Source organism: Muntiacus reevesi, chromosome 4, assembly GCF_963930625.1.
Source record: "Muntiacus reevesi chromosome 4, mMunRee1.1, whole genome shotgun sequence".
In the NCBI taxonomy this organism is placed as follows: Eukaryota; Metazoa; Chordata; class Mammalia; order Artiodactyla; family Cervidae; genus Muntiacus; species Muntiacus reevesi.
Genome location: NC_089252.1, coordinates 67,639,499 through 67,661,269, shown reverse-complemented (window position 1 = coordinate 67,661,269; position 21,771 = coordinate 67,639,499). Strand labels below are relative to the sequence as shown.

Genomic DNA, 21,771 nt, shown 5'->3' with positions numbered 1-21,771 from the left:
ACTCTGCCTCCTGACGTCTTTCCTGCTATTGTTTTTCTCCCCGTGCCTACATAGCAGATGGGCCTAATAAACAGAATGCCAAACCCCTGCTTACTACTGGTATTTGAGGTTCCCTGCCTCACAAGTTGAGTGTGATAGCATTAAGAAGTTAGGAAGCATCACTGCAGTGTCAAGTAGTGGATTTTGGCAGGAGTGAGTAAGTTTGCCATGTACTCACTAGTCAGATTATCATTTGTAAACCTCATGTCTGCCTAAGGAAAATAGGGATGTTACTGCATACCTTAAAAATTATTATGCATATAATAAATCATGTGATTCCATCCAGCTCAGACCTCTCTTCTGAGTTCCAGATTTCATACATCTAGCTTCCTGTTTGAACTCCAGATCTTTCCCCAAACTGTTCTTTTCTCTCTCAGTTGATACAGTGCTAGTTGCTTAGCCAAAAACCTTGGACAGAACAGTTGTCCTCATCTTGTCTCCGTTTCTCATCCTCCCTACTCAGTCCATCAGGAGATCTGTTTCGTCTCTCTTCAAATACAAGCCGCAGTCTACACAGTAGAACTTTTTCCCTTGTTACCTCTCCAGCCTCATCCCCTACTGCTCGCTTCTGCTCTAGCCACACTCCTCCTTGCTGTTCCTTGAACGTACAGGGCATGCTTTTTGCCTTAGTGCCTTTGTCTTGGCTGCCCCCTCTGCCCTAAACATTCTTATTCCAGATACCCACGGCCAGTTTCCTCGTTTCCCCCAGATCTTTGCTGCAGTGACTTCCCAGTGAGTCTTGCTCCAGCCACATTGACTCATCTGCAGCTTTGGCCCTCAGATCCCTTTAATGCTGCACTCGCCTGCCATGTGAGATTCACCTCCTACGTAACTCACTCATTATGTTTTCCTAATGTCTCTGTCCCTCAACTACAATGTCAGCTTCGTGAGGATAGACAGCATTCTCTCATTTGTTAACTAATATATTCTCAATGCCAGTAATGATGCCTGGCATGGAATATGTAAAGTATTCCATGTACAGTAAACATTTGAAGAATATTTGTAAAACACCTTGCTACTGGCATAGCACATGGTTGTCAGTAGATGGTGGTAACAGTGATGTTGATGGTGGTAACCGGTATTTTGATAGGTTATGTTAATGTACCCAAACTCCATCGTGCAGCCTTCCAAAAGTTATGCTGCCCTCTGTGGCCTTTTTTTCCTTAAGTAGGCCTTTTAAAATTTTGTTTTCTTATACTTTATTAATATACTGTCATTATAGAATTTACAGCCTTGATAATGAAATCTGGGAGCTTTTAGTTCTGTGTTTCTAATGAAAGTTGTTTTGGATCTTTTACTGGCATTGCTGATGACATTGTACATATTTGATCCTGTCCTTGATAAGGAAACTGTAGGAATCATTAGAGACAGCATTCTTTCATGGTTCTTACTCACCCTTACAGCTGTGGTTTCTTTACATCTTTTCTAGTAAACTTTGATTTTGTGAACGCAAGTTTTAGCTCATCATCATGTGGATTTCATTACTTAATTTTTTTCAGCTGATTTTTGTTATCTCTTCAAAATAGACTTTCAAGCAATAGGGAAGTACCTCTCTAGACTTTCAAACAGATATTTGAAATGATTTAATTTGCTGTGCCTTCTTCTTCCCATTAATAGATGTGTGGTGGTCCTGGGATGTCTGACCCAAGAGCAGGAGGTGATGCTACTGACTCAAGCCAAACAGCCCTTGATAATAAGGCTTCACTGCTCCATTCGATGCCTGCTCACTCCTCTCCACGCTCCCGAGACTATAATCCGTATAACTATTCAGATAGCATCAGTCCCTTCAACAAGTCTGCCCTCAAGGAGGCCATGTTTGATGATGATGCTGACCAGTTTCCTGACGGTATGTCCTGTCTGTGTTCAGAGGACTGGTAATCAGTGATGCAAAAGAAGATACATGTTCTTTTTGTGTAATTCTCTAAAAAGTAAGCCTCTTTGAGAGTGAGAATGTTCTCTGCCATCTTCTAGAAGCTCATTTCTGTTGGTTTAGTAGTTTTCTCCTCCAGAATAAAAGACAGATTAATCATCCTAAGATCATCCTTGAAATCAAGAAAACTTTAGTTTTCCCAGGAACAACTGAAACCAGTTACATTTTCATTTAGTTATTAATTTTTATACAGAGTGACAAAACCCTTTAAAGGGATACCCATTCTTTAGTGTGAAGTTACAAACTCTTTAATTCAAGGATTGAATATGGGAAAAGGTACAATTAAGATTTCGAGTTGGCTTAGGTCTAAGCTCTGTGTGTGTGTGTATGTTAGTCGCTCAGTCGTGTCTAACTCTGTGACCCCGTGGACTGTAGCCCACCAGTCTCCTCTGTCCATGGAATTCTCCAGACAAGAATACTGGAGTGGGTTGCCATTTCCTTCTCCAGGGGATCTTCGCAACCCAGGGATTGAACCCAGGTCTCCTGCGTTGCAGGCAGATTCTTTATCATCTGAGCCACCAGGGAAGTCTGGGTCTAAGCTCTTAACACTTACTAAATAAGCTGCATCACCTGGGAGGTTGGTTGACCTTCCTGAACTTCACCTGTCATGGTTGGAGATGCCGTCTTACCTGCCCTTCTGATCATAGTATGCTGTGAGGTTTGGATAAGATATGTAGAAACTGATTATAAAGTGTAAAACAGTGCAAATAGTATTTTCTTTGTTTTTAATAAGGAATTGCACATTTCCTCTGTAAATTACATGATTCATTACTTTTTTGAACTAAAGGCTTAAGTAATCTTTAGTAATATGTAACTATATGTAGATAAACTTGAAAGTCTCCCCCTCAACACTGCCTCATGATTTCATAATTAGGTATTAATAGTTTCTGGTATTCCTTTATTCCCTCAGTGTTGCTGTTAGTGAACTTATTTTTGCATAAACTTTTGTGCACATATGCAGATAATTTTAAGAGAGTTCTAGAGATAGAATTGCTCAATTAAAGGATATGTAAGTCTTAAGTTTTCAGAGTTACTACCAGTTACCAACTCAAAACACATGGCAAATTTAAATAGTACAGATTTCCTCAGCAACCCAGAATGTTTAAGTGTTTTTATGTTTTGTCATTGTGATAGGTATAAAATAGATATCCTAATGAGCATTTCTTTAATTGTTAGGAAGACTGAAAAATTAGCTCTCAATTTTTTTTTAAATTTTTGTGATTTGGAAGAGTAGAAAAATCTCTTTACTTCTGTATTTCTTCACTAATGCAGTCGATAAATCATGTTTTTACCAACATGTCATATTGAGTGACTTAATATATCACAAATATCACAAAGGCAAAATTATGACAATGTGCCAAATTCTCTAAATTACATAAGAGTCTATAAAATTGTGACCATTATGCACTTTGGTCTGTTTTAATCTGTCATATGTAGTTGACTATGCTCTTGAGGTTTAGTCACAATAGCAGCATAACAGGAGTGTGTGAATAAACTGGACACAGCAGCAAAGTGTCCTTGGATCCGTGAGTCATACCAGCAGCCTGGTGATTGAGACCTAGCTTTAACAACTTTAATTGTTTTTTATGCACAGTGGTCACAACTGACATGACTTGCTTCGTCTGCCATCTGTGTGTCTGTGTGTAGGGTTTTTTTTTGTTTGTTTGTTTTTTAAGTATTATTTCAAAACAGGCAAAAGCTTAAAAGTTGTGAATACAGTTCATTCTTCTTGAGAAGGATCAAGCCCTGTCAACCCTAAAGAAAATCAACCCTGAATATTCTTTGGAAAGACTGATGCTGAAGCTCCAATATTTTGGCCTCCTGATGTGAAGAGCCAACTCACTGGAAAAGACCCTGATGCTGGAAAAGATTGAGGGCAGGAGGAGAAGGGAATGGCAGGGGATGAGATGGTTGGATGGCAACATGGACTCAATGGACATGAGTTTGAGCAAACTCTGGGAGATGGTGAAGGACAGGGAAGCCTGGAGTGCTGCAGTCCATGGAGTTGTAAAAAGTTGGACCACACTGAATGAATGAACAGCAACAAATCAGAAACAGGATATTTACAGTTTTAAAGTATCTTTCCAAAAAAACCCTACTAATTCCAAAATGGGTAACTCCACAGTGGAGAAGCCTAGGAGCAGCACCATAATTAAGCGATCAAAGTTATATCACCAACCTTGGGGCAAAGTGAAATTGTGTGTTAGTCAACAGATGCAGTATCTCCTCTGTGATACTGATGCCAAGAGCATATAATCTAAATCTGATTATAAGAAAATATCAAACAAACCTAAATTGAGGGAAATGCTACAAAATAACTGGCCTTTAATTTTTAAAAGTGCCACGGTCATGAAAGCCAAGAAAAGACTGAACACTGAAGGAGACATGAAGACTAAATGCAACATGACCTTCTTATAACTATAAGTATAGACATATAATTTATGTATAGACACATAATTTCATATTGTATTCAGTGGGTTATAATGTTTAATTATCATCATTTGTTTTGATGCTCAAGTGGTCCTTGATTTGACCACCAGGATCCCATTTAAGCTGGCTTTGTGTCCTTTTAACAGGTCCCCATCCTTACGTTCTGACACAGCATAATCTTATACTGTCCTTGCTTCGGTTCTGTAACCAACCATTTCTCCAAGGATCAATCCTTAGTTTCTTTTAATAGGAAATGATCTTTTAAGACTAAAGTTTGGACACTTGGTAAACTTCCTCTAAGTGACTAGAGCTAAGGAGTATGTATGCATTGATATATATCTATTTCTGTATCTGTCAAAAGCTGTGTGTTTGTACCAATAACTCCAATTCCAGTCTAGCACCATGAGATTAATTTTAGTTTCTCTCTTTACATATTGATAACCCCTATGAGAAACCTGACGTCCATTATCTTTACTGTATTTGCTTATTTGATCCCCGCTCCTGTGTGCAACCAGTTCTCCATCCCTACCACCACCTCCTCACTTGCACACATGCATGCCTCAGCCCGCTGGGCTCCCCTTTCCACATGGACACTGATACCCAGTGCCCTTCTGCTTGGGCTCTTGGCAGATCACACCTGGTTGCCACTACACGGGACTCGCTTCTTATTCTGGCTGAACTCTGAAACCCTACCTTTCCCATCCTCATGTGGAAACCCTCCTTACTCTGCCCATGAATGTGTCCCCAGGCCTGTAATTTTGATGAATGAAAAAATATCTTCATTTTATGCGATTGAGGAATTGTGTTTTTACCAACTTCTCATGTTAAAAGAGATTCGACCTGTAGGGTAAAACACATCTTAGATTTTATTGAAACAAAAACGATTACCTATGATGTATGGCAGACACCAACATACTATTGTAAAACAATTATCCTTCAATTAAAAATAAATATTTTTAAAAATGCAAAAAAAAAAAAAAGAGAGAGATTCGATATATCACAAATATCACATCACAAAGCCAAAACTGTGACAATATAGCAAGATAACCCCTACTCTAATTTCCTTCTCCTTTACTAAAGATCTTTTATTTCCTATTTGTTAAAGGAAAATATCTCTGAAAATTAGCTGAAACCTAAACTGGGTTGAATAGTTCTGAACTTGAGAACATTATTTCTTCACAGCATAATACTTGATTGACTTCTGAAACAAGCCAGACCTTTTATGTTGAGTAAACACTCTTCAAAGATGGATAAGCCTCCTATTAAATCAAAATAGTTTCTTCAGACTTTGTGCAACAATTATTTTCACTTATTGTCTGTTTTCTTTTTAAAATCTGAGGTGACTTTGACATTATTGTGAATGTTGCTAACATTATCCTGTTTAATATATTGACCTCAATTTTGCTGTTTTGATTTTTCTTTTATACCCTGGCCCCAAGTAAAATTTCTCCTCTTCTTTTGGTTTTTACAATCTAAAACTTTTGTTCAGTTCAGTCCGGTCGCTCAGTTGTGTCCGACTCTTTGCGACCTCATGAACTGCAGCACGCCAGGCCTCCCTGTCCATCACCAACTCCCAGAGTCCACCTAAACCCATGTCCATTGAGTCGGTGATGCCATCCAACCATCTCATTCTCTGTCGTCCCCTTCTCCTCCTGCCCTCAATCTTTCCCAGCATCAGGGTCTTTTCCAGTGAGTCAGCTCTTTGCATCAGGTGGCCAAAGTATTGGAGTTTCAGCTTCAACATCAGTCCTTCCAAAGAACACCCAGGACTGATCTCCTTTAGGATGGACGGGATGGATCTCCTTGCAGTCCAAGGGACTCTCAAGAGTCTTCTCCAACACCACAGTTCAAAAGCATCAATTCTTCTGCACTCAGCTTTCTTTATAGTCCAACTCTCACATCCATACATGACCACTGGAAAAACCATAGCCTTGACTAGACGGACGTTTTTTAGGAGATTACTGTTTTCTTCAAGTGGGAGTTTCTACGAAAGAAAATTTGTTTTAAAACTCTGAGATACTGTTATTAAGTATCTCTCTTACTCAGATGTTTCTGTACATGTCACAGATGCATACATTAGTGATAGATTTATCAAAATAACAAGTCAAACCCACTCATAGCCACTTCTAATTATGACCTTTGTAAAATTCACCAGGGACTGTAATATTCCAGAATATATACTATCTCTGATGAGGATAATACTGTTATTCAAGAGAAACTCATGTTTTAAACCCAGACTCTCATTCTGACCCTAGGAGGTGGGTGCCGTTTTCCCGTTCTACTGATCAAGAAAACCCAGCCTCCACAGTAATTAAGAGTGTGCTCCTGTCCCACAAAGGCTGAGAGAGAGAGAGGCTTGGTGAGACTCCCGAGCCTCTGTTCTTTTCACAAAGCCACAATGCCTCTCTGTGTTAGAAGAGGAAATACAGTTGACTATACTTTATCAACAAATAGTTTGTGCTTTCTTTGGCAGAAATTATTTTCCTGTCAGTCATCTGTCCAGATCATTATATATGACAAGTTGTTTCTAATTATCTTCTAGAGTCATTACAAAGCCTATATTCATGAAGAAGAGAAAGTTCCTTTGAAACAAAGCATTTTCTTGAGATTTCCCTTTATTCAACTGAAATAAAATACACTCTTAATCAGAATGATTTTCTGATAATGTACCTTCTCAGGAGTGATTCTTGAGGAGTTTGTAGAGATTTATCCTGCTGCAGTAGTTCTTGTTAAACCAGCAACATTGTTCTATTGTTGGTCTATAACAGATGAATTTATTATAAGTTTACTTTTATTCTCCAAATTAAGATCTTTAAACTGAAATTTCTTATTTTTCATGATTTTGCTCTGCATTTCTTAAAAATTCTTCTCAATTTTCCAAAACCCTAATTTGGTTCTCCTCAGTACTCATTCTTTCCAGATTACCTCAAGTTATAATTTCAATAGTCACATTTTGTGCTGTCATATATGAGTGTTTAGGGATCAGAGGTTCTTAGTGTTCTTATTATAGTTCCACAAAAGTTGTCCTAACACATTTCCTTTTTTATAGTCAGTAAGTGTTGTCATTTTATTTGGTTCAGTTTCCCTTCCCTATCATTGTTAGCTTTATTCCAATAGAAGTCATCTGGGAACTTCTGTGGAGGTTCAGTGATCAAGACTCGGCGCTTCCATGGGTTCAACGCCTGGTTGAGCACTAAGGTTTCCATGCCATGGGGTACAGCCCAAAGGGGGGAAAAAATTCATCTGTTTTGGTAGTTCAGCTTGGTTTTCTTTCTTCAGATTTCTGAATCCTCTTAAGTGAACTAGAGCTTTTCTTTCTGTAGTCGTTGATTCCCTGAGATCTGTAAGGTCAGGTCGTTGGTATCTCTAGGTCTGTGGCTATTCACCAGCAGGATGTGCACAGCAGTGTGTATTTTTATGGACCAGTAGTGAGTCATCTGGCAAACTACAACCTCCAGGTTCACTTTTGGGAAACGTGCACTTTCCTCTTGAACCTTTCCTTTTGTTGGCTATGACCCTCTCCTGAAGACCAGAATGCTCATGCGGAGCAGAGCCACAGAGCATACAGCTCCACACTGACAGCCGTCTTTCCTGGAGAGGCAGTGACCCCAGGTGGACCTTCTAGGCTCAGGCACCATGGTCTGTGGTTATTTTATTCCAGAGATGAGGTTAGAAGGAAAAGGAGTCTGTGGCACAAGCTCTGCTCACACAAATGCCTGTCCAAGTCCCTTAAAACCTGAATTTAACATGTCTTTTATCATCAAAAGAATTTAGGAAGAACTCTGGTGTTTTGTAATGTTCTGAAGTGAACTTTTGGATTGAATCGTCTTTCCTACAAAGATGACACAAAGCATTATCTGATGACTGTTGAAAAATCAGCAGGGTGCCCTTTAACATCCATAAAATTAATGAGTTCATAATTACACTTTTAAAAAACAGAAACAAATGAATACTCTCTGATAACCACTGGGCCCAAACTCTTGACTCTGAAATTTAAGGGGAAATATTAAACTCCTTTTCAGGGTAATCAAAATAGCACTAGTTGACAAACTCACTCTCAGAAAAATTCCAACACATTTTTAACTCCTAATAAAGTAATTTAGCCCCATCAGTGAGTGAAATCTTTAGTTCAAAGATTGACAGAGAAGATCCCAGTGGTGGGATCAAGTTGTTACTAGTTAAATCCAGGGATCACTATTGGTATCGCTAAAAATGGAGTGCCCAAACCCTGTGAGCCCCTTGGCATGACAGCATAGACATGCATGCTGAAGTGAGTAAGGATGAAATGACGCGTTTGGGATTTGCTAGAAATACTTGAGAAAACTAAGTGGGGGTGGGGGCAAAGATGATGTGAGAATGGGAAAATCTTAATTTTTAAGTCTGGTGATGGGGGTTCGTTATGCAATTGAGGTTTCGTTATATATGGGGGTTCATTATACAGTTCTCTCTCTCATGAATTTTTATCATAACCAGTTTTAAGCTAGTGTTGAGGTTTTGGGGATGACAAGTGGAAAAGAATCTTGGTCATTTTTCTTTGCTGTTTTTATAACTAACTTTCTGTCTGTGTCTCATGATGTTATAAAGTTATCATCCCTATCCTTGTGAAAGTTGCCCTCTAAAGTCAAAGAATTAACATCATGTCCTTATGACAGATCTTTCCCTAGACCATTCTGACCTGGTTGCAGAGTTGTTGAAGGAGTTGTCTAACCATAATGAACGCGTAGAAGAAAGAAAAATCGCCCTGTATGAACTCATGAAACTGACACAGGAAGAATCTTTCAGTGTTTGGGATGAACACTTCAAAACAATATTACTTTTATTGCTTGAAACCCTTGGGGATAAAGAGGTAAGTGGCAGAGCATATAAACAATAGCCTATTTTTGTGTCTTGGGTTGCCTGTCATTGCCTATTAATCAAACATTACACATATCTGGCAATTGGGGAAATGAGTCTTTGCTGCTGCTTCAGTCTGCATGAAATTTTCACCATAAAATACTTTTTCTTCTCAACCAAGTAGATCAATGATTCTGAGCAATTGACCGCAGGAAAAATAAAACATTGCTGACATAAATTTTGATTGAAATGTGCAACTTTTTTTGCATATTTGAATCAGTTGTTCAGAAGTAAAAAAAAATTTTTAATAGAAATAGTGGTTCTTTATTTCTTTGAGAAGTGTAAGTTTTCAGCTGGAGATGTGAAAGCTTGATTACGTAATATACCACATATTTTATGCAGTTCTCTACAGTTCCCTCAACCTTTATTAAGACCCTTGCATTCAGTTCAGTCGCTGAGTCATGTGTGACTCTTTGCAACCCCATGGACTGCAGCACGCCAGGCCTCCCTATCCGTCACCAACTGCCAGAGTCCACTCAAACTCATGTCCATTGAGTCTGATGCCATCCAACCATCTCATCCTCTGTCGTCCCCTTCTTCTCCCACCTTCAGTCTTCCCCAGCATCAGGGTGTTTTCTAGTGAGTCAGCTCTTCGATCACGTGGCCAAAATATTGGAGTTTAAGCTTCAGCATCAGTCCTTCCAATGAATATTCAGGACTGATTTCCTTTAGGATGGATTGGTTGGATCTCCTTGCAGTCCAAAGGACTCTCAAGAGTCTTCTCCAACACCACAGTTCAAAAGTATCAATTCTCGGCGCTCAGCTTTCTTCATAGTCCAATTCTTACATCCATCCATGACTACTGGAAAAACCATAGCCTTGACTAGACAGACCTTTGTTGGGAAAGTAATGTCTCTGCTTTTTAATATGCTGTCTAGGTTGGTCATAACTTTTCTTGCATTACAACATTAAAATGTTTCTTTTTAGCCTACAATCAGGGCTTTGGCATTGAAAGTTTTAAGAGAAATCCTAAGGCATCAACCAGCAAGATTTAAAAACTATGCAGAATTGACTGTCATGAAAACACTGGAAGCACATAAAGACCCTCATAAGGAGGTGAGTTATCTAACAAATAAATTATTATTTTGTTCTCAATACTTTTGATATTATTGTATGAAACATATAAATGTGTTCGGAAAGTGCCCTTGGCAAGCGTTTTCTTAACGACCACTTCATGTTCAAGGTAGTATCTGATTGAAAGGCAAAAATATGTTCTTTTCTGTTAAATTAGTTATGTTGATATCATGGCATTTTATCCAAAATAGGCTAACTCCAGGATATAATTTATCTGATTTCATTTTCTCCTTTCATTCACTTTTAGATTTCTACTTAGAGTTTCCCAGTCTTAACTTCACTTTCCATTTACTGATAGGATTTGTTTTTTTTAGTAACTAATGGAAGTAAGAATCATTGTTATTTTAAAGCGGTAAATTGCCTTTAAGAGCTGGGTATCTGTTAAGAGTTTATTCAATAAAACACTGAGGACACCTTTCCTGAAAAAGTCCTGTAAACCTCTCATTACTTCATTGTTAGGATATCCCCACCATAACCAGTGGCATTAATGAGACAATCATAAGGACTTTTATTAAAATCTTAGAAATAATTAGAAAAGCCAGTTTCAAATAGGGACTGCAATTCTAAGAGAGAGCATTAGGTGTCTCTAAGACATAAGCAAAAGACAAGTCAAAAAAAGAAAGTTAAAACAGCAATGAGACAGAATAGATTAAAGCTCAGCATAAGAACCAAAACTGTAAAACTCCCAGAAGAAAGCATAGGTATCAAACTTTGTTACCTTGGATTAGGCAGTAGTTTCTTAGACATAATGCCAAAAGCAGAGATAACAAGGGAAAAAGTGTAAATTGAACTTTTATCAAAATTAAAAACCTTTGCGCTTCAAAGGACACTCTCAAGAAAGTAAAAAGACAGCCCACAACATAGGAGAACATTTTTGCAATCATGTCTGATAACAACCGTAATATATGAAGAACTCTTATACCTCAACAATCAAAAGATAAATAACTCGGTTTTTAAGTGAGCAGAAGATCAGTTGACACTTCTTCACAGAAGATATACGAATTGCCAATAAGCACATGAGAAGATTCTCAGCCTCATTCATCTTTAGGGAAATGCAGCTAAAACCAAGTGAAACACCACATTTCACATACATGACAATAAGAAGATCTTGGTGATGCTATGAAGAAATCAAAACCATCTGGCTTATTCACCTTTCAGAAGCTATGACTGAATCATATAGTATTACGCGCCATAACTTTTAAATCTACCTGGATTTTTAATCCAGTTGTAAAAAATCCAGATGGTGTTTGAATGGTACATCTGTAGCATCTTACTGAAGCCTTAAAAAAAAAACAACTACATAATATTTGTAGTTTAGTTATCTACCATCTGAGCCAAATAAGGCAGCATACCAATTTTTACAAAAGATAAAATTGATACCCTTCAGCTATTCCAGCCAAAATTAGCCCTTGATCTTCTGACTTCCCAGGGGCTTCCCTGGTGGCTCAGTGGTAAAGAACCTGCCTGCCAGTGCAGGAAACATGGGTTTGATCTTGGGTCAGGAAGACCCCCTGGAGGAGAAAATGGTAACCCACTCCAGCATTCTTGCTGGGAAACCCCATGGACAGAGGGGCCTGGTGGGCTGCAGTCCACGGGTCCGCAGGAGACAGACTCCACTTAGCAACCAAACAGCAGCTTCTGACTTCCAGCGGATTTCCCACTGCTCCTTCCCAAACCTCTCAGCTGGAGAGTATGAGTGAGACAACACCAAAAATAGCCACAGGGGCAGTAATCTTTACATCTTTTCAAGAGCATCTTTAGAGATTACAGATTCCAATAAAAATATAGATAACTTTTTCTTGCAAAACCAGCATCTTACCTCCCCAAGTCCAGTATAGAAGGAAGGAAAATCATTATGAGCAGTAGGGGAACTAGATTGTTAACTTGATAACATATTAATGAAATGATTTTTATTTTGTAATAATGTGATAAAAGGGACATGAGCCATCCTGGAGTTGAGGGTCCTAACAGTGAGCAGGGTCTCTCATGGCTGATGCTAAGGACTCCAGTGACAGGATAGTCTAGGTGGACAGAGCCCCTGCTCCCCTGCGAACTCGACCACAATATCGTGGTCAGACTGCTTTAATCGTTAAACCATGCCAGCATTAAGAGAATACAGAAAAATAAAGACATGGTCCCCAAACTCACAAAATTCTTACAAATTTTATATCTAGAAACCTTTTGATTGCAGATGCTTTTTGGTATCCCCATACATTCTATATTACAGCACTGAGCAAAATGTTACCCAATAAATACATGCTGATTATTTTTTAAAAAGAGAGAGAACACAGAAGAAGGAAGAATGACATGATAAAGCCCCATGTATCCATTTATTTACTTTCATGTTTTCAAAGAAAACTCCAGATCCCATGTTGTATTATGTATTTCATGAAATGTGCACATCGAGGACACAGCATACATTTTACAGAGTCATTTCCCTGCTCAGCATTGCCCTCTGTCCTAGGTGGTGAGATCTGCTGAGGAGGCCGCATCAGTGTTGGCCACTTCTATCAGCCCAGAGCAGTGCATCAAAGTGCTGTGTCCCATCATCCAGACTGCAGACTACCCCATCAACCTGGCTGCCATCAAAATGCAAACAAAAGTGATCGAGAGAGTGTCCAAGGAAACCCTTAACCTGCTTTTGCCAGAGATCATGCCAGGCCTAATACAGGTAAGCAGTAAAACTTGGTTCAGAAAGAAGTTGTGTTGATACACTGGGGATTCAGTTATTTTAGGCACTTTCCAGGCAACACCAGTGTCATGACCAAACCTTCCTGCTGTCTTAGGTGTTCAGAGCAAAAGACTTCCCATAGCTAGCTGTGTGTGTGTGTGTGTGTGTGTGTGTGTGTGTGTGTGTGTGTGTGTGTGTGTGTGTGTGTGTGTGTGTGTGTGTGTGTGTGTGTGTGTGTGTGTGTGTGTAGACTTCCCATAGACTTCCCATAGCTAGCTGTGTGTGTGTGTGTGTGTGTGTGTGTGTGTGTGTGTGTGTGTGTGTGTGTGTGTGTGTGTGTGTGTGTGTAGACTTCCCATAGACTTCCCATAGCTAGCTGTGTGTGTGTGTGTGTGTGTGTGTGTGTGTGAAGACTTCCCATAGCTAGCTGTGTGTGTGTGTGTGTGTGTGTGTGTGTGTGTAGGGGTCGGGGGGTAGCATACACATAACACAAAACTTACTGTTTAGTGTAGTAACTGAGCATGTAATGTGGTTTTGTCTATGCATACAAACCCAGACATATGAAAAACTCTTTAAGAAAAATGGGATCTTATTTTGTGACATGCTTTGCTTAAGTTAATCAAAGACTATGAACCTTTTCTATAGAATGGAACCTTTTCCTATTCCAATCTAATAAATAATATGCTATAGTATAATTTTAATGACCGATATTAAATAGTGTGTGTGTAAGATGCCATCATTCATTTCTTTGTGCATCTATAGTATTAGGTTTGTGACTGTTCTAAGCTGCAGCTACTAAGTTGTGAGGTCCTTGAAGATAAGATCCAAATGTCTTCTTTCTTTATCTGTGCTTTGGTGCTAAGAACAGAATATACATAATAGTTATGTGTCACACATATAGTAGTGGACATGAATAAATGTTTGTTGGATAAATAACTTAGAGTAATGGTAGGGATGGTCCAGATGTTAATCTAACTCAGCCTGGATTAGAGGAGCACCCTGACTGCCAGGCCAGGGAGGTTTGGTTTTATTCATTCGTGAGGAGCTGCTAAATACCCAAAAGCTGAAGGCTTTAGGCAGGTTAATTCAGAGACTTTTGCAGCTAGAGATTGTAGCTTACCAGGCTGAATAAGAAAGACCCTGATAAAACAGGCTGACAGTGGAATGGGGGTGCTTAAGGGGAAAGGGAGGAGGGGAAGGGACGTCTCTGCCTAAAAAGGTGAGATATTAACTTTACCCAATCAGTAAAACGCTCTCTCGTCAGCACATGTGACATCTCCTCTCTGAGTTGCACTTCTGTTTCTGTGCAACGGTGCTTTTCTAAGATCCCGCAGGAGTACTAACAAGGATTTCTTCCCAGGGTTATGATAATTCGGAGAGCAGTGTTCGGAAAGCTTGTGTCTTCTGCCTGGTGGCTGTTCATGCAGTAATTGGTGATGAACTAAAACCACATCTCAGTCAGCTCACTGGCAGTAAAGTAAGTCGGGCTGCTCTCTCCCAAAGATGGTGGCCATGGGTCGTTCTTCAAAATAGACTTCTTTGTGTGTGTTGAAGGGTAATTTGTTACTTGACTTTTAATTAGGCCTTAACCGTCCAACCTAATTCCTCTTACCATTTGCAGTTTAGCTATCTGTACTTTGACTTCTGTCACTCAAGTGAAGTCAGCGGTTTGGTAGGATGGTTGGTAGACTGCTGTGAAAAAATGTCTACTGCTTCCAGTTATTCCTGATCACCAACTCGCTCTGCCACTCTCACACTCAGTTCTTACCCCTGTGGCTGTTTAAAAATAAACAGAAAAGAGAGAAAATGATAAATAGTAGTTGGAAATTCCCTGGTTGTCCTGTGGTTAAGGTTCTGTGCTTCCACTCTAGGGGGACACAGGTTCTATCCCTGGTTGGGCGACTAAGATCCTACACGCCACATAGTACAGCTGAAAAAAAGAATAAATTGTGGTTATATATTCATGGACTTACATGTACCAAATTATGGAACACGAGAACATTTAGAAAATTCTCCCCTGTGAATTATGATAATCAAATATTTGTTCTCATTCTCTTTCTGCTCTTATTATGATCACCATAAATGTTTAATTTTTATTTGATATGTTAAAATAAATTTTACAGTTAGTCCTTAAGATGTAAAAAACATTAGTCTTGTTTTCTTCATTTCTTTGGTATCATCAAAACCTTAAATCTGTTCTAAAGGGTGAGGATAAACTATGATTGTTGAATTATGGTTTATGAACCAGTTAGCGGGACACTCACCTTCATTTAAAAAGTTTCCACAAATCCTAACAATTGTCATTACTATAATCAAAATTATTTTTTAAGTATTTAGCAAAAGGGAATAAGAAATACATATAAAAGAAAAAGAACTCAAGTGTATACCTTACATTAAAACCTATACAAGTTATAGATAGATTAAAGCAGTGATTCCTAACCTTTTCTGTATTACAGACCACTTTGAGCTTCGGGTGTAATCTCATCTCAAGAAAAATAAACTCATACAGAAAATTTTACACCTAGTTTCACAGGGTTCAGTGAGTCGCTGAATGCCATGGATGCTAGGTTAAACCATTGGGTCAAAGAGTAAATGTTAAGAAAAGCAAATTTTGAACAACTGTGTGGTTTTCAGAGGGAAAAGTTTTCTGAGTTTTGTGACAAGTTAGGTCCTGATAATCCAGAGTTATCTGTAGAAGAATTAAAATTCATCACTTTATCAGCATGCTAGGCAGCCCGTAGTAATGTTGCATGTGAAGACAATAAGAAGGTGGGAAAAATATTTGAGAATAACATTAGGTTAAAAAAAAAATAGAAAACAGAATTGGATGTGCTTTGATTCCAAACTATAATAATATGATCTCATACAGTACAGACTGCAAAATGACAGAGAAATAAAAAATATTCCTGTTAGGAGAGTAGTGACATAGTTGTCTTGATCTTGGGTTCTGGAACCCAAGAGCCTAATTTCATCTCCTGGCCCACTTCTCTCTACCCTTTTGACCTTAGGCAGGGATGGTACATCTGGAATCTTGATTTCCTCATCTCTAAAATGTTGTGAAGATAAAAAGATACAATGTAAGGCAGCATATATTGTATAGCACATAATGCCCAAATGTTTACCATTTTTGTCCTAATGGTGACTTCTTTAAGTTTTATATGTTAATTACTCTAACAGTTTTTGAAAAGGCATGCTAGAATACTCAGTCATAAACAAAAATAAGACTTAAATTTTTTTTAAATTCTTAATTATCAACAATAACTGCTGCATTATAGTAACCCCTCAGTCTAAAATACCTTTTAAAGCTCACATATGTGTATAATTTTTTTTAATGAGCATCTCAGGATAATTTAGAGCAGCTTGCCTAAATGACATGTGTTTGGCTTGAATCTGCAGATGAAGCTACTGAATCTTTACATCAAACGTGCACAGACAGGTTCTGGAGGAGTTGACCCCACTACTGATGTTTCCGGACAAAGTTAGTGAAGCTGACAGAAGTGAACCAGGTCTCTCAAAGAAAGGACAGACAGACCACCCTCATCAATGAAAGGAAATTTTCAAATACAGCTTTTGAAACTTACCATTGTTTCCCAGTTTCAGTTTTTTGTTTTGTTTTGTATTTTCCGTAACAGAGGACTGTCCTCAGTCTGCATGTAACTTTTACAATAGTTATTCCAAATTCAAGAAGAAGCAGTATTAACATCAGTTGATCAATACAAAGTAATTTTTAATCTAATTCATCATTTCACATGTTTGTACTTCTTTGTCTTTCCATTAACCTTTGCCAGTGTTACGACTGTATAAATTTTTTTTTTTTAATGCTGGTTAAACAGGAATGCTTAAAGCTTTAAAGTTTAACAGTCTAAAACATTTTTTTGGCCTTTATTCAAATGCAGAATAATATTTTTATTGCTACTTTTGAGTTTTGTTCCGTATCATGTCCTATGCTAGAAATATTGAAATGATGTGAAACAAAGCAGGACTAATTTGAACTCCAGCTGGACTCTGTTGGTGTGATGGTGATACATGTCATTAGTTGCAACTTCTTTGGGGTGATCTGTAGTTTAAAACTAAGACCTCAAAGAAACGTTACAGAACCAGCCAGTTCTGTAAAGCTGGTATCGTTCGTTGGTTGTTGACCTTGCCACGTTTATTTAAAACCATGTCCCCTCTCTGATCCCTTAAGAAAGCTGCACCAAATCATCAGCCTGTGTTTTTCTTGTTACTTATTCAAGTAGAAGGTTTCATTGCAGGGTTTTTTGGTTTGTTTATCTTGGTTGTGAATGATGCTTTTTTTATTTATTAATATCAAATTCACTTATGAATAAACTTGATAATGGAAACAGACAAAAAGAAAGCAAGTGCATGTGTGTCCTTGACCGTCTTCTGTTTCTCATTTAATGAAACAAACTTACGACATGGGAGTCAACCAGCACCTTTTCTTTAAATGGTGGAACCTGGTTTCCTTTTGCCATGAAATTGTCTTACTTGAAAACATTGATCCTGATGAGAGAGAAGATGGTGCCAAGGCTATTATTATCTTCATGTAATGGGCTCAAATTCTCTACCTCTTCAGGGCTAATACTTTTAACTGAGCTGCTACCTATATAGCATCTTTTGGAAAACTACTAAAAGGGTGATCTTCTGTTACTTTTTAACAAATTTTTTAATCACCTTTTGCTACACCTCTTATTTTCACGTGCAGCCAACTTTCAAAAATTACTGGTTTTGGTGAAAGGCAGATTAGATCTTATGGAACCAGGATACTAATGATTTCTTACCTTGACTTTTTTTTTTTTTTAATCTTAACATAAAGTGAATTTGACTGGAAAGGCAAATGGCTATTAGGGAAGCAATTTGCTATTGTTAACAGAGTTATCTGTACTTTCTTTGTTTAATTGAAAAAAAAATGTAGAAATGTATGTAAAGAATTTAAGACAAGAGTACTGAATGGATGATTTGTCATAGGCTTTTACCTTCCTTTGTTTTTGTTCTAGCAGCAGGAAAATAGTTTCTCTACATCACCCCCCCTTACCTGTAACAATTTTGTTTTCTACTGTTAATTACATTGTGTATTTATAGTTTTATGCTTACTGTTGTGCATATACTGGCAATAAAACTGTACATAACATTACTTGAAAAAATTAACGATGTATATCGGTTGTTTTTCTGTCTTACTGTGTGACAAGTCACTTATCTCCTAACTAGGTTTTTAAAAACTTTTAGGAAGTCCTATATCAGTGGTGTTCTCATGAATTTATAAGTGCATCTGAAGGGAAAGGATTTGTCAGGAGTAGCAACCACAATCCAATGTATATAGCTCTAAATGCATGTATATATTATAGCTTATCCTTAATAAGAAAAGGTATTTTAAGCATTGAACTTGTCTCAGTAATGTTTTATGTTTCATGACCTTGGTATGTTTTATAATCATTTTGGATCGAAATATTAATTTAATTTTGACCTCTTTAAGGTCATGCTCTAACTACTGTTGACAACTAAATAGAGTGACACAGCCTGAATAATAACTCTACTTGAAAACTTAGATCAAACACCTGGCGCGTAAAGGCAGGCACTCACGAGATGAATGGGTAACAGAAGATTATGGTTTAATGTGATACGGTGAAAGCTAAGTCATGTTTAAAGTTCTATTATTTCAGTTGATAAGACTATAAGAAAGTTACTGTTGACTATTCAGATTGCTATTTACAATACCTTTAATTTGTTCATCAGAAACATATTAATATGTCAGCTATTAAAGAATGGTGATAAAAAGCTACTGGTTAATTTTTTTTTCTTTCTAATTTTCTCCCCTAAGCATCAGTGTCATTCATTTACCCACGCTGCTGAAAACCAATTTAAAAAGCATGTAATTCCATGTTTTAAAACATGTTTGTTTCTTGTGGCTTTTCAAAATCTTTAATAGACTTCTGACATTTTCAAGTAAGATACGGTTTGTATCTGAGGTTTCAAATTTGGAGTAAATTCACTCTATTCCTTCACATTTTATTATAAACTTAGGTCAAAACAGCTTTTCACCGAGTTATATCTAACAGAAGAAAACAAATCTTCAGGCCAGATCTATTTGTAAATTCAAGTGTTTCTTATTGTTAATTTAGATAACATTTACAGTAAATAGAAATGAGAATTGGTAATATTACTCCAGAATATATGAGGGTTTATTTTTTGTTCTGAAACTATTTTTTATTGAAGTATAGATGATTTACAATGTGTGTAAGATTCTGGTGTACAGCAAAGTGTTAAGTTATAATACATATTTCTTTACCATACTCTGTTTCATTATAAGTTATTACAAGATATTGAATATAGTTCCCTGTGCCATATGGTGTATATATATATATAATATTTTATAAATAGTTTTTATCTCCTAATCCCAAACTCCTAATTTATCCCTCCCCCCATAAGGGTTTTTTTTTTCCCTTAACCTTTGACATCTTTGCTTCCTGTATTGTTTTAGTTCATTTTATTGTAGTTAATCAGTATAGTTTTATAGCCATGCAAATGCAAGGTCCAGAGTTAAGCTTTAAAAAACCTTGTCAGTTAAAAAGTTGTCCATTGCTATTGTGGAATATTTGGAAAATTTGCAAAAGAAATTACCTCTTAATAGCACCACTTGAGATGGTCTGTGTTGCTATTTTGTGGGTTGCTAAGATAATCAATTTGACTTAATGCTGGAAACTATAAAGGAACATTGTTGTTGTTGTGTTAGTCACTCAGTCGTGTCCGACCCTTTGCGACCCCATGGACTGTATGTAACCCACCAGGCTCCTCTGTCCATGGGATTCTCCAGGCAACAGTACTGGAGTGGGTTGCCATTTCCTTCTCCAAAAAGGAACATTCAGTTTTATTAACCAGAGAATGAAAAGTTTAGAATTCAAAACTAAGGTTTTGAATGCATCTGTTCTGTGCATGTATTTTAACTTTACATTTTGAAAATATTCTCTGTTTGTTTTTCTATAGGATGACATCTCATGGCAGCGAAATATTCCTTGGTATGTGTGCAGCATAATCCTGGGTTGTAGACCTTTGCTGAATATTCCTGTAACAAATTGCTACATCTATGGCACATCTCTAATTATTTCATACTAGGTAACTTTATAGATGTCTTTAATATGAAATTGCCAAATGTAGAAAGACATCGCTTATTTAAAGATTTACTAGTTACTTAAATAGCTGTGTCTAAATTCTTCTAGCTGGGTTTAAATTATTCTTATGATAGTAATCAAAAGTAGAACAAGAAAATACAAGAAATCTTTATATGTGTAAGAATTTCAGTATCTCAGATTTACCTACATTCATTCATGCAAAAGATATCTGAGTATTTGCCTTCAGTGATGCAAAGTAGAGCAAATAACCATGATGCAGTGTGATTAGTGCTCTTGTAGAGAATAACACACAAGGTGTTGATGGGAGGTAGGGAATGGGGGTGACGGCGCACATAAGGTGTAATCGCAGAAGGCTTCCTAGAAGAGGTGATGCTTAAACTTTGTCTAGAGCTAAATGGGCCTGAGACTCATTGGGGTAGAGGACCAGAACAGCAGAGGGAAGCCAAAGAGCAAGGCAATGCTAGGGCTATGTGTGAAGTAAGTAGCATTAGGGTGTTATCACTAGAGCTTTTTAAACCATGGTTTGTTTGATAAATGTAAAAAGAAAAAAAAATTCATTCTCTCCTAAAATTCCCATAAAAGATCTTCTCCCCCAAAATCTGTGCATTCTCACAATCAAAAAAAAAAAAAACTTGGATGTAGCTTTTCTTTCAGTGGTTTTAGTTCTGAAGTTTTCCTTTCCGTACAAAGTTACAATGTTGCCTCTGCGTTCCAGACTAAATATAGCGTTTATATCTGCCCACCTGGCTTGGTTTAGCTGGAACATGGGATGCCAGTGGAGAATGGCACCTGGCTGCGTGCTAGCACTCATCTGACGGGATGAAGGCGCTCACGGGAAAACAAGCTGAAAAGCAACACGATCATAGAATTAACATCACAAACACCTCAGTTTTACATACTCTGAAAACTTCAGAAGTGAGTTGGTTTTCAGGTTACAATTTTTTTTTTCCAGATTGGTCTCTTTGAATCTGGTTCTGATTATCTTTTTTTTACCTAGTAAATATTTGAGCACCTGCTGTGCATTTGAAAGTGACAGTCACTCAGTGGTGTCCAACTCTTTCGACCCCATGGACTATTCCATGGACTCTTCAAGACCCTGGAATTCTCTAGGCCAGAACACTGGAGTGGGGAGCCTTTCCCTCCTCCAAGGGATCTTCCCAACCCAGGAATCGAACCCAGGTCTCCTGCATTGTAGGTGGATTCTTTACCAGCTGAGCCACCAGGTGTATATATAGCCACCAGCTATATATCTGACACCTCTAAAATCTATCTGCTGTTAATATGTAGCTATGGATCTGGTAATGGGAGAAATGCATTAATAAGCTTTCAGAAATGTGATTGGTATAGGACGAGTCGGCCTGTAACTCGGGGTAGAAAGTGCCCAGGCGTGCTGCTGTGTGCAAACCGTCCTGACCAGCTAGCTATGAGTGCAGCCCCAGTCTCCCAGTATATTTTTTTTTTCCTTAAGAGTGTGTGAGCGCTTCCCAGGTAGCACAGTGGTGACGAATCCATCTGCAATGCAGGAGACTCAGATTTGATCCCCGGGTTGGGAAGATCCCCTGTAAGAGGGAATGGCTACCCACTCGAGTATTCTTGCCTAGAGAATC

At 37.9% G+C, this 21,771-nt stretch overlaps 1 protein-coding gene across 5 annotated transcripts in view; it reads left to right on the top strand.

Annotated features, from left to right (window-relative positions):
- Nucleotides 1-18,804, top strand: part of CLASP2 (cytoplasmic linker associated protein 2) — a 168,075-nt gene extending 149,271 nt beyond the window's left edge. For all 5 annotated transcript variants that reach the window (XM_065932944.1, XM_065932948.1, XM_065932947.1 and 2 more), the window contains 6 exons: nt 1,657-1,885; nt 9,052-9,245; nt 10,220-10,348; nt 12,831-13,037; nt 14,398-14,514; nt 16,434-18,804. In XM_065932944.1, the coding sequence (XP_065789016.1) occupies nt 1,657-1,885; nt 9,052-9,245; nt 10,220-10,348; nt 12,831-13,037; nt 14,398-14,514; nt 16,434-16,520 (963 nt within the window). In that variant the 3' untranslated portion in view covers nt 16,521-18,804. The remainder of the gene's footprint in view (nt 1-1,656; nt 1,886-9,051; nt 9,246-10,219; nt 10,349-12,830; nt 13,038-14,397; nt 14,515-16,433) is intronic.
- Nucleotides 18,805-21,771: the final 2,967 nt, after the last annotated feature.